The 16,288-nt window shown below is 36.9% G+C and overlaps 1 protein-coding gene across 1 annotated transcript in view; it reads right to left on the bottom strand.

Moving 5' to 3' along the window:
* SYCP1 (synaptonemal complex protein 1) overlaps nt 1–16,276 on the bottom strand; it is a 30,988-nt gene extending 14,712 nt beyond the window's left edge. The window contains exons 1-18 of the mRNA XM_064472091.1: nt 16,081–16,276; nt 14,955–15,039; nt 14,743–14,789; nt 13,267–13,431; nt 12,386–12,453; nt 12,128–12,201; nt 10,161–10,219; nt 8,947–9,016; nt 8,233–8,306; nt 7,206–7,314; nt 6,235–6,329; nt 5,917–6,101; nt 4,978–5,045; nt 3,727–3,788; nt 2,466–2,570; nt 1,403–1,506; nt 780–897; nt 498–568 (exon numbers count right to left, since the gene is read on the bottom strand). Of these exons, the coding sequence (XP_064328161.1) occupies nt 498–568; nt 780–897; nt 1,403–1,506; nt 2,466–2,570; nt 3,727–3,788; nt 4,978–5,045; nt 5,917–6,101; nt 6,235–6,329; nt 7,206–7,314; nt 8,233–8,306; nt 8,947–9,016; nt 10,161–10,219; nt 12,128–12,201; nt 12,386–12,453; nt 13,267–13,431; nt 14,743–14,789; nt 14,955–15,039; nt 16,081–16,188 (1,667 nt within the window). The 5' untranslated portion in view covers nt 16,189–16,276. The remainder of the gene's footprint in view (nt 1–497; nt 569–779; nt 898–1,402; nt 1,507–2,465; nt 2,571–3,726; nt 3,789–4,977; nt 5,046–5,916; nt 6,102–6,234; nt 6,330–7,205; nt 7,315–8,232; nt 8,307–8,946; nt 9,017–10,160; nt 10,220–12,127; nt 12,202–12,385; nt 12,454–13,266; nt 13,432–14,742; nt 14,790–14,954; nt 15,040–16,080) is intronic.
* Between the last annotated feature and the right edge of the window lie 12 nt (nt 16,277–16,288).

The raw sequence follows: 16,288 nt of genomic DNA, 5'->3' as shown, positions 1-16,288 counted from the left end.
GATGCAAAGTGACTGGTAAGTTAACGTCTGACCTGTACGTACTTTTCCTAAGTACAGAAAGATGTTCCCCTGACCTGAGTAACATATATTCTAATCTGTAATATCATAATGCATTTATGAAACATGACAGGCTGCCTGTCTACAGGGTTGGTGGTACAGAGACCACTACTTCAGAGAGTAAGAATTAACCAGCTTCACCTCTTCACATTTAATCCATAATCTTTAACTTCTATTTTCATTTCCTTCACACCTAAGATGTTAATGCAGAACAGGGTAGCTATACGAAATAGGAAGCTATGGCAAAAATTGTTCCTGTAGCAACAGGCATCACTAATTTGTAGAAACTTTTACATGGCCAACAGCAATACTAAGTAGTTTCTGTTTAACTATACAGCCTAAAAAACACATTAACCTAAAAATCACATGTAGACTAACTGGGAGGAAATCAAGTCTACTTCCTTTAAAAATATTGTACATTAATATTTGGTTTTACTTGCCTTAGCTGGCCATTTGCTTCTTCCAGCTTTTCAATTAACTGGTTTGTATTTTCTTCTTTTTTTCTACTAACCTAAATAAAGACCCATGTAAGTAAAATTCAAAGGCATCTTAAGCAGTATCTTGACCTGCCTTATTCACAAGGGAAATGGCACTTCCTTTGCATTTTAAACACAAGTAGTAGTTCAGATACCCTACAGAACCATGTCATGTTGCAGTTTACCATATGATTTATACTCTAAAGAATGTTGTCCCTTAAAAACAGCTGGAAGTCTACAACTTGCCTCATGACTTTCTTGCAGTTTCTTGAGTTCTGTAGCCATACCACTTTTCTCTTGTGCTATTTGTTCTTTTTCTAATATAAGCTTGTCAATATACTCTGTTAGTTGTTCATTCTTTAACCTAATGTAAAAAAAAAAAGGTCAAGAGAAATAAGAACATGTATTTTGAAATTTCCTTTTAAGTTAAATTTATCCGTTACAAAATGTTACTTCATGCTGAAAAAAGTCCAGGCTTGTATCTACAAATTTAAGCTTTGCAGCAAAGTTACAGCTATGCAAAAAGGCCACAGAAGGAGGAAAGAAAAATGAGAGTCAACTTTTCTATAAATAAAATGGTTGTTGAAGAGGATTTAGTTCAATATCCAGCTCAAAGCAGGGTTAACAATAAACTCAGAAACTGTCCCTTCATGTTAACCCAACTAAGTTACAGAAATATGGAAAGATTACATATATATAAATACAGAAAATGCAATTAATAAATATAAGTATACAATGGATGTCATACTGCATGCATAGGTTCAAAATTTTCATCAGAAAATAATCATAGATCATTTTATTGTAAAGTAACTTCTATGGAACAGAAAAAAAAAATTAAACTAATACTATATTTTCAAAGATGATCATACGCTTCTCGTTCAAGATCTGTATTCAGTGTCATAAGCTGTTTTAAATAATTTTGTTCCTTTTCAGCTGTGCTAGTCAGCTGTGCTTTCAAATCATGGATTTCTTTCTGCAGAAGAAAAAGAAAGTGTTTTCAGTATACATATGCGAACTACAAGTCACGGAAGCTATCAGAAATGAACTGACAACACAAAGCTTCAAGATGAAACAAAACTACATACATGCCATAAGTTAGCCAGACTGTATCTTTACATCTCTCTATTGTGATGTGGAAGCAGTGTGAGATATTGAACTCTGATACAAATGCTAAATGTGCCCCCTATTGTAAGTCTAACTAACTAGCCTGCAAAATTACTGACAAAATTAGTTTTCCTTGGACATTATTCTAAATAAGGACATTTGCTTCAGACATCATAAGCTTTTGCATTATCATAAATAAAACAAATTTTAAAAAATCACAGAATTTCAGTACGATGTGATAGAATAAGCACATATTTTGGATGCATCACAAACCACAAAGCAAAACTCTTCCCTCAGAAATTTGCTGTCATTACAAGATAAGGCAAGCCTTGCAATGTCATGTAGTTTATAAGTGCTTTTAATACTGTTTCCTCCAAATAATTGGTGATACACTGATACCACAGGCAGTTGGTGGGGATGGGGAAGTAGGGACAGAGGGAGGAAGGGAGAGAGAGAGATTAGTTTTTAAGCACAGCAGTAATGAACTTCTGGAATTCCTTCTCACAGAAGGCTATGGAGACAAATAGTAGGAGGAGGTTCAAAAACAGACGAGACAAGCGAATGTGAACAAGTCCATAAACCGATAGCAAAGGTGACTGACAGGGATGTGTCCTCAAACACCCTTGATACAGCTAATGTAAGGGGAATGGACCATAGGTAAGTCAGGTTCCTCTCCTACACAGAACCTTCTGCTGTCATTGTCACGAGCAGAGCAGTGCATCGGGTGGAGCACTGGTCTGGCTATGTGATAGCTCTTACGCTCTTATAATCAAGTGATAAAATGTAACTTAACTATTCATAAAAACATGTATCACCCTTTATTCAGACCTCTCTGATTTGGAGAACATTTTTCGTTTCTTTTTCTCTCTCCTGCAAATTTTCTACAGTAGCCTCAAGATCTTTCTTCTTCACTAGAAGACCTTCAACTTTTCCCTGTTTAAGAACATTAATGAAACTCAAATTTAGGAAATCCAATGGACAATATATAAGGAACAAACATACGTGGTAAAATGCAATCCCGCTTTCACACTGTCTTACTTTAGCTGATGCAGTTTCTTGTTAGACTTGTAAATACAAGATCATTACCAAAATAATCCTGAATTAAAAGTGTACTTTGTATAGCTTAGACTCTGTAATGGAAAATGGGCCCATGTCACAGTTCAATAGGGTTCACAGAGACCAGAGCTAATTACCTCAGGAAACTTCCCTATCAATAAGGAAAGAACAGCCAGTATAATGGGAACACACGGAACAGGGTGTTGTAACCCAAAAGACCTCTCCACAGGCTCTTACATGTTTTCTCTGAAAAGGGGCATGCATCAACACACTATGCAATGCTTTCTCAATACTAAATGCTGCTGTATGGAGGACACCTCACCAAAACTAACACCCCACAAACAGCAAAATAATCACAACAGATTTGTGAAGTAATAAACCTATGAAACCTACGAAATTGCTTATTAGTTTCCTCATTTTGTCACACATAACCTTTTCAAAAATTCCACTGCCTTTTCTGGGTGGTGTCAGAAGCTTAGTTATCCTTTAAACTGCAAAATGAGGCAAGCCTTTACAATGCTTAAGTTTTAGAAGATTATTATGAAGAAAGCTAGCCACTCGAGGAATTATCTTTACTTTCAGAAATTAGTTGATCCCTTAGCCTTAAATGTCATATGTGTGGTGCTCCCAAGGTTTGAGCTAAAGTTCATCACAAAAAAAAGAAAAAAAGAAAAAAAAAGTGTTTTTCAGACTGTCCAGAATGAGGAAAGAGTGAGTACTAGGCATGACTAAAAATGGGAAATCTTTATGACCAGAGGGAGCAGCGTTTGAATAGGTGTGAATGAAGAAGGAAAAGACCAGAAATGTTGACAAGGAAAACAAAATCAAAGCAGAACAAAAGAAGAAAAACCACGGAAAGACTCAAGTCTTTCAAAGAAAACACTGAAATTGTCTAAAAGACAGCTAAGAAAGTTTAGTTGCAACATTAAGGCAGATTAGACAATGTTTATATAAGGCATTTAAGATACTTAAAAAGCAAGAGAGACTTCATATGAAAAGTAAATGCCATGAGACTAATAAAACAAACATTTACCAGTGTTTCTGACAGCTCTTCAAGTTGCATTTCTTTGTCACATTTTAGTTTAGTCATCTCTTCTACAGCACATGTAATGTAAAATTAATTGAACAGAAACAATTTTACACATTTAGCAGGCAGTATAAAGCATTTATCCCTTTGCAGTACCCAATTTTCAAAACTTGCTGGATTAAGTTCAGAAATTGTAAAGCTAAACTATAACCTAAATTATAACTTAATCTAAATGTAGAGTTGAAAAAATTATTCAGAAAGACATTAGCAAATATATAACTGAAGAGAAACTAATCATTTGTCTTAATTAAAATTCAGTGCCTATTATGTTTTCCACAACCATGGCTTCAAATAAACCATAGACTGTAAGAATGTTTACAAAGGACTAATCTCCAAGTATTGATGCATCTGCATTTTTCCAGAAAAAAAATCTGGACTCCTGAAGATATACACATGGATATGCTGAAAAAGGAAACCACTTATGAGTAACTTCAAAATCTTTCCTATGTGCACATTCACACTACCAGTATTTTTGGCAAGTACTGGATACCAAACTAATTTTTGCTCTGTAATTCTCACAGGTCACATCTCACCTTGCTCTGGACAAGCAATAGCAGTTAACTTTTGAACACTTATCTTTAGATGCCCTCAGTACATACAAGGACATCAAACTGTATTTCTTATCTATCATACCAGGACTAGACATATGCCGCACACTGGGAAAACACCGCTAAAGATAGATCTCTTACTCTGGGGGCTAGGAAGTCCTTATCTAGAAATCACAGGACATCAAAGCAGTATTTAAGGCTAACCACTGTCACTGCGATTCTACATCCATTATGGGGAAAGTGGTCTGCAGGAAAGCTTAGTGCAAGTGTTTTGTCTCTGCTACAAGCTACAGAGTCATTCCTGGAATCTACTGATCAGCAGTCTAACGCTACCTCTCAAACAGGTCTGCAGTGCTACCATTCTTAACTGGAAGAGTGCTGGGAAACCAAAATGACTTCAAGGAGAATCCATGCACGTATGGTCTTACTATTGGAGGTCTGCACAGCACTGCTGTTTGACTGTTGCCAGCTACAATGACTACCAAGGAAAAGGGAGTCAGAGGAGTAAAGATAATTTAAGTGTTCCTGACAGGTACAGGGTACTGCAAAACCATTTTTCCAAGCAACAGGGACAGTCTATTTTCAGAAAACAGCAGAAAAACATTTTTATTACTACCTAGCTGATTTTCTTTCTCTCTACAGATCTTACCTAGCTCAGCAGACTTATTTCTGAGCTCCAAGGTAAGTAGCTTTAACTCATCTTCAGATTTCTCCAATCTAAGAAAATCGTAATTAAAGAAAAAAAAATATAGTACAAAGCACTGCACTTGAAACTTAAAGGACAATAAGGCAAAGTCTGCCTGCAACATGTATCAAACTCCACTTTTACAACTTCAGAATAGCAGACAAAAGTAAACAACTATATATGCATAAACCTGTATTGCTTAAAAATAGAATTATGACAGTCGGGGGGAAAAGGGGCAAAAATTTGCTTTCTTATAGACCAATATCAACCAGCACAACTGAAAAAAATTACATTAAATTATCTGCATTTAGACTAGCGTGTCCAAAAATGAATTTCAGCCTCATATCCTTTGTTCTTGGATTTGTCATAAACTGCAGCTACTTAGAAGACACCTTAATGCCACAAACCCAAAATCAACATTTATTGAAAATCTCAGCTGTGATAATGTATTGAAACACAATCTTTATTGCTCTGTTCCCATTTTTAGAAAGGTTGATTTTAGTTGCTATCAGGTTCTTTGATAAATACATAATTTTTAAAACTACAGAAAACCTGAAGTACATTAATAATAGGCATCAGCATTAAACAGTACTATTATCACATACTGAAGAATATCTTCCTCACTAAATATTTAATTAATAAAGAATGGTCACGTACTAAATGAGATCACTGCTCTCTTAGTTAAGAGCCATATCCACACAAAATCAAACAGCATAACTGTCTTCAAGTGCTAATAGTTCAAATAACCAGACAGGTGAAGGACTTAAAAAATAAGTTAATAGTCATTACAAAAAAACATAATTACACCAGATCACATATGAAGTTTAGGTTTTATTCATAGCAGCTTGGTAATCTAGTATTTTACCTGCAATATCATTCTTTGAACCTAACTGTTTAATTTACCTATTTTGCTCTTTTTGCAGCAAGCTTTTAAAATTGGAAATAGAAGCCTCAAACTCCTCTCTCAGGGACACATGCAAAGCTTTAGTTTTTTTACATTCTTCCACCTGTGCTTCTTTTTCTCCAGTGACCTGAATTAATGCCTTCACTGCAGTCTGCAGTTCAATTTCTAAGTTCTTTTGAGTAACCTACAAAAATACCATATAATTTCTAAACATGTTTTGCAACAGATACAATTGTTTCACATTTAAAGTATCAGTAATCATTTATGCAAATGCTTGTCTAATCTACTTGTACTGGAAAATTATAAGCAAGCTGTACCTCCGTTTTTTGCAATGAAACTTTGGCCTCTTCCAGTTCTGCCCTCAAGTTTTCTTGATTTATCTTGGATTCCTTTAGCATTTCTCTTTCATGTCCTAAGCAAGATACATGCTTACATTTAAGACAAACAGGATATTTACTAAAAAATGCTTGCATTTCTATTTTTCAGATAAATAGATTCCTACAATTTAATCAAGTTACTTAATGTATTCATGTCATTGTTAAGGAAAAAGCATCCAAGATGATTATTCAACTTATTAAGTAGCAGTAACCAAAATTTAAAATTACATACAGTCATAAAATTTAACAAAATGCAGCCACTTATATGTATCTGGCATAAAAACAATACTAAGATCTTCCTCCCCACTCCCTAGGGAAGGGGAGGCTGAAAATTGCCTCAGTTCTAAAGAACAAAGGTGCTTGCATCATATACAGTAAATATTTCATAATATAAATGGCTTAAAAATACTGAAAATCAACTTCTGAAAAGTAAGCTTCCTCAGTGGCACCTGTTAAGTTTGCAAAACCCAAGCAATGTATTTTTTCCCTTGCAATCTTCAAAAGCTCTCACTGCTTGACTCAGCCTTAAAAAAGAACCCTTCGAAAATAGTTATACTTCCAATCCCGGGAATGACACAGTATATGGCACCTTTACAGTAGTATAACATGTTCACACTAGAGTTTATTGAAGAGTAAAAGAAAAATCGCTCGCAATGAAATCGTTATGTCAATACAAAACCAGGGTGTAGCCTAAGCCTAAAGATAAAACCTTTGTTATCAAATAAGGGCCTAGATTTTATACATATGCAGATTACGCTACCAGTCCTGACCCCACATCAGCAGCTTCTGTTCCAAACGAAGATATGGCCTGCAAGGCCTCAAAACTGCTGCTGCTAACAGGGTAAAATTATCATGATCCTGTTTCCTACACTTCTATAACTACATTTTAACATAGCAGAGAGAACTCTTACTTTTTGCTTCTACTAAGTCAGCAATCTTATTTTTGGATTCCTGCAGCTGAGTCTTGATGTCTCTTATTATATCATCTTTTTCATCACTCTGTATGGTAAGAACTGAAATCTAACAAAATTAAAATAATATCACAATGAAGTCTAGAAAAAAAGGACAGATTTTCATTGTCATTTGTGCACGGTGCACAATTAGCATACATACTCTGTCATTAAAGTTAAATAAGGTGGTCGGTCTTAGCCAAATACTGATCAAGTCCTATTACTCTGGATAAAAAAAATCTCTTCCGTTCAAAATCAAAACATGAATTCCAACAGACTAAAGATACTGGAACATCACTAAAGTTCACAGAATCTGACTTAAATGTGGCTCCAGCTATTATTTTGCCCAGAAATGCTCCTTGCCCCTTTGCAATGTCATGTCCATCCTCAGACAAACCAACAGCTCTCGACCCTCCCAGATTTAGACGGATGCTCTGCTTCTCAGGCTCCTGCTTACGAACTGAAAACTCTTACCACAATTTCTTCAACTTAATCAGCCTTCCATCATGGCTACCTCATCACCACTACAAAAAACCTACTCTAATCTCAGATTCCTAAACTCTTTTACCAGAAAGGGTCCGATATGCATTATAATCCCTTCTTCTTAACAGATATGATCTATACCTTTCTTAACTATGAGGAGTGATGAAAGGCAACTGTATGTATAGAGAACAGAAAGAGTAATCAGTGTTTACATGGTGCTTTTAAATCCTCTCAGTAAGATGGTCCCTTGGTATGATACAGCAGCCTAATTCACATTTTATTCCAAATAAATAAGACAGAAGGAACATACCATCAAAAGGTCATTTGCAATATTAATTTCCATCCTTCCAAAATCCAAATATTTTACAAACAACCAAGCACTTTTAAAGTAATTATTTTCGTTTATCAGCAACTCACAAAAGCAAGAGAGTTCAAATATTAAAGAAACTACAAGATTTCTTTCAAAAATAAAGCTGTACATATTAGATTGTAAAACTGAGCAAACCTGCTCTTCCTTCATACTGACTTCCAGCTTGCATTCTTTTTCAAACTTGTCCACTTTTTCTGCTTCTTCTTTTACTTTTGAGATATAGAAATATCCATAGTTAACATACTAATTAAAATATACTTTAAGTTAAATAAAATTTCCAGTTTAAAATTGCTTATAATTGTACAGCTGTACAATTTGTTTCCTAAAGAGTAATTATTGAGGTAATGTTTGAAATTATTTTCTAATCAGACAAATTAACTTTTGCACCACCTTTTCACAGGAGTCCATTATTTCATTTATTAGTTAATAGTTCATTATAAGAAACTACCAGAAATGCACACATAAAAAATGAAACAGGCGCATAGTAGCATAAATAAATAAATATTTAATTAAAATTTCTGTAGCTATACACTAGTGCATTATAATTTAAATAAACCAACTACATAAAATAAGTAGTGATCTCTAGACTGTACGTCACAGACAAAACTTAGACTTCCAGAAACTATTTGAAAAATAAAGTTCCAAATCTGACCCAGTGGAAAAACAATAAAAGGGCCCAGACATTTAATAGCAGGCAGCATGAATAAAAGAGGGTCCCAACTGTCACAGAGTTAACAGTTCACCATTCTGGCACTTCGTATCTTTCTCGCCTGAAACTGCATGCATTAAAACCTGTGAAGTACAAAACTGTTAAGCCTGCAGCATAAGCACACTGCACAGAATTCTCACATTTGAAACACATTTCCAGTCTAGTGTTCTCTGCTTGCACGCGAAGCTCTTCAAATGCCATTGTCATTCTCTAAAAACAAAATTTGATACTTATGTTCATGTAAAACTCAGTACTTTCAGTAATGAAGAATCATGTTTATGGATTGTAAACAAACAGTACTACAAGCTCATTCATATTTGTAGGAGAAATTTTGTTAAAAACAAAATTCAGAGCATAAACATATTTTGAGTTAAAAGAATGTTATAATTATTCAAAGTTGGAAGTTTAAGCATTTCTGTACTCAAGATGTAAACAATTTCAAGGATGAAATATTTTTACTGGTCTATGTTTGGAGATCCCTAACACAACAGAGGAGTTGTTGCGCTTTTCTTAGTTGCTACAACAACCTATAGTTAATATTTAACCTCTATAGCAGGTACTCTCTACTAAATATCAAGTTCTTCACTCCCAAGCAATGATGCCTCACATTTCTCCATTATAAATATACTAGGGTCTTAACTTCTGCACTGGAATAATTAATAATAAAAATATGATTAATTAATTTATTTGGCAAGACTGCACTTCTACAAATTAAAAAGGTAAGAACTCTCTTTTAGTCAAGGATATTCACACCTTGTACTTCTTATTCCACACAAAATCACCAGTTTCCATAATGAATTTTGTTGTGTCACGCTCAAAACTGACATTAATTTTCTTTGTTCATCTTTATTTTACATTGCACTTCACATGAAATAATCTAATAGAATAACCCTAATATACCTGACCCCAAAACCTGCCTGATCACAGCCCTATGCAACCTGCTCTAGTTGAGCCTGCTTTTAGCAGGGGAAATCCTCCAGATGTTCTCTAGAGGATGCTTCCAACCTCAGCCATTCTGTGAAATCGCCAGACAGGTGAAACAGAGTACAAAAAGATCCCAGAACTTATGGCAGTCACCTAAAACTAAGCAGGTCATATACCACAGAGATCATATGGATCTACATCCCAAATGTTGCATTTTATCCAATGAATGTGCCCTATATAGTACAAAAATAATTATTGAAAAGGGATCAAAAACCTGACTTCCTACATGACACATGACAGTTCTAATTACTTTATCAGAGAACGTTCTTTGTACAAATAGTATGTCAACATATGCACGTAATTTGGGTATCTCAATGTATCCATATAACTTGGATCATATGTGAGCCTTTCAACAAGCTACATCACTTACTTCAACATTGTTATTAAGTTCCACGTATAGTTGTCTTGTTTCTTCTCTTTCACGTTCATCTATCAAAGTAAGAACGTACCATAAAGTTTTCCTTTTGAAAAAGAATGCCAGCTGTCAAAGCCATTATGCTTAAAGAGCAGAATGAATTAAAAAAGGGATTATAGTCTCTTTTCTTATTTAAAAAATCATTATGAAATGGTGCTAAAAGTTATGAGATCTGGAAAAAATGTATATTCCACTGAAACATCAAGCAAACTCAGCTTTCAAACTTCCTTCCCAATCTCGGTTTTTCTGTGAATACTGTAATTCTGGATCAATTTATAAAACTATGTTTATTAATTTTGATAGAATCATAGAATCATTAAGGTTGTAAAAGACCTCCAGGATCATCAAGTCCAACCATCAGACCAACACCCCATCCCTCTGAAACCATGTCCCCAAGTGCAATGTCTACACATTTTTTTGAACACCCCCAGGGATGGTGACTCCCCCACCTCTCTGGGCAGCCTCTTCCAATGCCTGACCACTCTTTTAGTAAAGACATTTTCCCTAATCTCCAATCTAAACCTTCCCTGATGCAGCTTGGGGCCGTTTCCTCTCGTCCTGTCACTAGTAGCCTGGGAACAGAGACCAGCCCCCCCCTCACTCCAGCCCCTCTCAGGCAGCTGCAGAGAGCGAGAAGGGCTCCCCTCAGCCTCCTCTTCTCCAGGCTAAACCCCCCCAGCCCCCCCAGCCGCCCCCCAGCACACTTGTGCTCCAGACCCTGCCCCAGCCCCGCTGCCCTTCTCTGGACACGCTCCAGCCCCTCCAGGCCCTTCTTGTCCCGAGGGGCCCAAACCTGAGCCCAGCATTCGAGGTGGGGCCTCCCCAGGGCCGAGCACAGGGGCCCCATCCCTGCCCGGCTCCTGCTGGCCACGCTATTACTGATACAAGCCACAATGCTGGCTTTTGACTGTATTAACATTGTTGAATAGTAATGTATCAAAAATGTGTTTTGAAAACTGTAATATAAGGTTTAGCACTGAATTTCATCCCATCCCACCCAAGACCACAGAACTGTCCTTACAGAATTGTAAATACTCCATCTCCATCTTGTTCTTTTTTCTTTCATTTTTAGAAAACAATTACAGAAGAGAACAGTAAGAAATATAGCTATCAAGGAAGTACAATACATCTATACACAGGTGTTTGTAGAAGCAAGGCTAGAAAGAAACAGACACTTTTTAATTATATGGGATCAAGTTAGTAAAATTTTAAAGACGATGATAAAAATACTGAACTTCATATGGAATAAAATCCCAAGTCAAGAACATATTTTAAAACCTCAAGAATTTAAACTCTGTTAAGTTCTCCAGCTGTCTTGGCTTAGTCAATTTAGTGAGAAGAATGCTAGTTACTCGTCGTGTCTTGGGCTTTGGACCTTTTCCCCCCCCACTAATCTGTAACTGCTCCAAACAGGATAACACCAACTCTGGAAATTTAATGTTGAAGTGAGCTGGGAGAGGTAACTAGAATAGATTCTACTGCCTAGACACAGTTATGAGGTGCCACCTTGTATGTCTCAATACATTCAAGGTATCTGGATGGGACTGAAAAAGGTCAATGGACTGACAAGACTTCGGGAGTCCTCTGCACTCCTCTGGATGGGCTGCCAGTAGCTAATCAGGGTGGCTTACACTGCCTTAAACCTGTATCAGTGTTTAGACAGCTAAATAGCTCCCAGGCTTGTAACCTTTTAGCAAACAACCATACTGACTTCAGAAAACCCCTGGATTTCGCATTAAAAAACATAAAGGTATTAGACCTACTGCTTCACTTGTAATTTTACTCTGATGCAGAGCCACATAGAGTTTATCTCAACCAGAGAATGTATTCAGAGCAGAATTATAGCTTTTTTTCCTTTGTGAATTTAGAGAAAGCTAGAAGCACACATTTATTTCAGAAATCAAAATTTAAATAGCATTTACATTTGGTGGACTTCTCTGTGAAGTGAGTACAGGTTTCCTTGAGCAGATTACACAGATGCCTTGAAGCGCTGTTTCTAAAAGAGGGAAAAAATGCTGTAATATGTTCTTACAGGAATGCATGGTACTTTGCGTACCTAAGTAGTAACAATGTAAACACCCTGATGACCTTTACAATTTAACAGCTATATGTAGCTTCCCATACTAATACAGTTCTCAGCACAAACCTTAATTATTTTCACAAAAATATACTTAACTTACTCTTTTAAGAGATCTTTATTTTCGCATATCTCATCTTCCAGTTTTAAACTTAGTTTTTCATTTTCAAACTAATTTCATAGGGAACAAATACAAAACCACATTGTTATTGAAAAATATACTAGAAATATACTTTCACTTCTCAAATCTCACTTGAAAAAGTAATTTTCTGCATCAGAAGACAGAAATCTGTTTTATCTGATATTACATGCTCAGCCATCTTTTCTTATAGTTTGCATGAAAGACATAATAATAAACAACAATTTACCAGCAAATGAAACTTACAGGGATGTTATTCATGCATACATTCACACACTACATGTGTGCACCCCTTCTCAGAAGAACCATTTTCTCAAGGCAAAAGTCAATCAATCAAAGATGACTCAGGTTACCAAAGCCAATGCAAATGACAACAACAAAAAAGGACCATTAAGTTGTTTAAAATATGTATTTCAGCCACAAAGCTGTCCATTGCTACCAGCAAGATAGGAAACTAGGATAAAGCCGAGCGCTCTACTTCCTGTATGTGTTGGATACAGAAATATGCATGAGCATACTTTACACATACGAGAAGAACGAAAGCTTATTCAGTCTTGAACAGGTTTATGCATACCCACAATACTACAAAGATGGAATGCACATTGTTAAAAAGAGGAAAACCATTTAAAAGAAAAAAGTTACTTTTTCCTTTAATAACAGTAGAGCCATAGATCATTGGTATCCAGCCAAATAGCTTCTTTGAAGTCATCACATTAACAGTTAAAAATGTCTTCAACCTCTGCAACATTCTTTATTATTTAATTGTAGGAATAATATTTTCATGCTAAATCAAAAAGAACTTTCTCTTAACTTTAACTATTCAATGGCTATTGTACAATACTGGCCTGCAATTCTTGAATGGCTTTACGCTGTGCTTCAATAATCTTTCTGTTTTCTTGCAGTTTTCTTTCTTTATGCGTTAGTTCTGATTCTACAGTCAGTTTCCAATGCTTGATCTTCTCAGCCTCTTTGTAAAGTTTTGAATACAATTCATTCATTGTTTCTATATTCTATTAAAACAGGTTTGACAATTTAATCTCAAATGCTATTTAATTACTAATGTTTTAGATACATATTTGTCTCTTAGAAATATCACAAGAGCAAATCTTTCCATAGGTGGTGACACAAACTTATATGTGATCAGGAACTAAAGTTTAAATCTCTGTGTGTCCACTGTGTAGGTATCAACAGACATTACAGGAGAAGGAAGAGACACAAACACATGAAAAATAGCCCATTGCCTTCAGATATATGACATCACTAAATAGATAGCCTTAAAGATATGGATAACTACACTACAAGTCAATTAAAGTTTTGCTAGAATTATCAGTAGAGCCAAGACTCATTCTTCGCACAACTTCCCCCCCTCTTATTCTGACAGATACTGCCGAGGTAAGTAAAAGCAGCTTCAGAGATCCTGTCCAACACTACCTATGTTTTTGCAGTTAACTCGTACACAAAGCAGGGAGAAAAACCAACCAACCTTGTGCTCTTAGGACACATTTCAAACGCTGTATAAGCAGTGCTTGATCAGTGGTTTAGGCAGGTAAGAGTAGTACAGTAGGTGACAGGGCAGCGCTGCGGTTTGTTTTAGGTATGATGTCACCTAACGCTATCCTTGTTTTGTCTGCTTCATGGTATTATTACAGTCATGACTGTACTTGAATAGCTGCTAGGGCTAAAAGAAGTTTAGTCCTCAGGGATATGAAAATCATCAGGAGGACTGCAAGAGATCCGTTACAAAATGCTGTTTGCTGGAACAAAATGTATCTGGGAAGCACAGGAAGCTACTGCAAAAACATTGGTAAAGACGCTATGAGAAGGATCAAATGTTTGAGGAAGCTACTCCACTAAATGCATTGTTTTATGGATAAAATAAAGCCAGACAAAGCAATTGGGATAACCTGCTTTCATGTTCCAAATAATACTGATTTCAACCCTTCTGCCTTTAAACAGAGTAGTCAGAAACAGTTTCACAAAGATATTTAAGTACCCAAATCTTATTCTGATTAAAACTCCCAAACTTCCCAGGCACTTTAAAAAACCAAAACAAAAACAAAAAAAAAAACAAAAAAAAACAAACAAACCCAAAACTTGGAAATCACCTTAATATTTAAAAGTTTATCTCCAGGCATGTTCACTGAATCATAGATACCTCCTCTAAGTGATTCAGCTTTAGAAAGGAGACAGAAAATTATTATTCCCCTTTGACTACTTCCTTTAGCCCTGAAGTATCTGCTGAACAGCGCTTTAGGCACTGTTTTGGGAACAAATTAAGAGGCCCTAAGAAATTAAATATGCAGAGTTTATACTTAGCTGACCTCTTCATCTACCTCAGAGCAAAGTTTTACTTGCTGTGAAATCGCATCTGAAACATTAAGAGATTTTGATCAATGTATTTCTAAAACAATAACAGTGGAACTGTATTTAACAGTGTTACAGCTGTGAAGTTGTTAAACTACTCATGGAAAATGTTGACAATATAAAAAAAATTTAAAGGAACGTGCAAGGGAAACACTTATTTTAGTCTTACCTGAATCAGTGATTTCACCATGGTTCGGTGTACTCGTCATTACAAACGGCAAATTAAAATCATCATCTGGGCATTTGTTGAAACCCTGCACAAATTTTAAAATCACCTTCTTACCAGTAGATTTGTAAAGGATTATAAAACCCAGGAAAAAAGTACAGCTAATGTGAAAATGGAATTTTCCATTAATAAATCAACAAGCTAAAATTTTCAAAGCCCAAGGCATTGATAATGGCTTTGCAACTCTGCAACTCTCCTGCTTGCTGCTGCTTACTTCAGTGTGGCTTTTCAAACTGTTGGTCTTTTGTACTCTGCTTTATAAACTACACTGTAGCCAAAGTGGAAGCTTTTGATGACAAGAACTTAACAGCTATTGCATGCCCACACATAGTTGCATTGTTAAGGACTCATTAACCGAAATTATTTTTTTCAAGTCCAGTATTTGATACTTAGTTTTTGCTTTATTCCCAAGAGTACTTCTGAAACACATCTGATTACGTTTTAGCATGAAAACTTAATTTTACAAGATGTTTTAAAAGTCACTGATATTTGTGTTGTAAATGGCGTAACTCATCTCCTCTCAGGATACCACATTTGAGTCTAAGCATATTTCGTAAGAAGCCTCAACACGCAAAAAGATCTTGTTGAAGTCACATAACTCAGAGCGTCGTGACAGAACATTTTCACTGCACACTTGACCTGGCGGACCAAGAAATCAAAGCCAGTAATGGTACCCGAGCGGCGTGCTTCCCGCTTACTGTTCTGAATTGCCCACATCAAACGTGTTTATCATCGGTGGCGTACAGCTAAAACACATCGCAGATGCTCGAGAAGATTATTCTATTTGGTTTTGACAGGAAAAAGTAAAAGTCTTCGAAATTAAAGCCTAAGGCGTTCCCCCGGCCCGGCACCGCTCTTAGCGGTTTGCAGAAACCCGAGCCCGGCGCAGACGCCTTCACGCACACGTGTGCGGATGCCTCGCAGGACGGGGCGCAGGACGAGGCCGGGGGACTACGGGCCTACCCGGGAGGACGGCGGCCCTGTGGAGGGGCCCCTGCGCCCCGCCGCCCGCTCCTCAGCCGCCGCCTCCAGAGCATCGCCACGCCAGGCAGGCGGCAGCACCGTTTACCTGACACAGCCCCGTCGCCCGAGTGCTCGCCTGGGGCTTGACTGCGGACACCTGGCCGCCGCTCAGCCGCGGCGGCACGAACAGTTTAAACGGTTTTTCTTTTTCCATGGCCCGGGAGGAAAGGGCAGGTCCCTGAGCCAACGCCTCACGACGGGCGCGCTGCCGCCCCTGGCTCGCCGGCTGCTGAGGAAGGACAAAAAGGCGGGAA

The sequence above is a fragment of the Phalacrocorax carbo genome, chromosome 23 (genome assembly GCF_963921805.1).
Source record: "Phalacrocorax carbo chromosome 23, bPhaCar2.1, whole genome shotgun sequence".
Lineage (NCBI taxonomy): Eukaryota > Metazoa > Chordata > Aves > Suliformes > Phalacrocoracidae > Phalacrocorax > Phalacrocorax carbo.
This window is presented reverse-complemented; position numbering and strand designations above follow the sequence as displayed.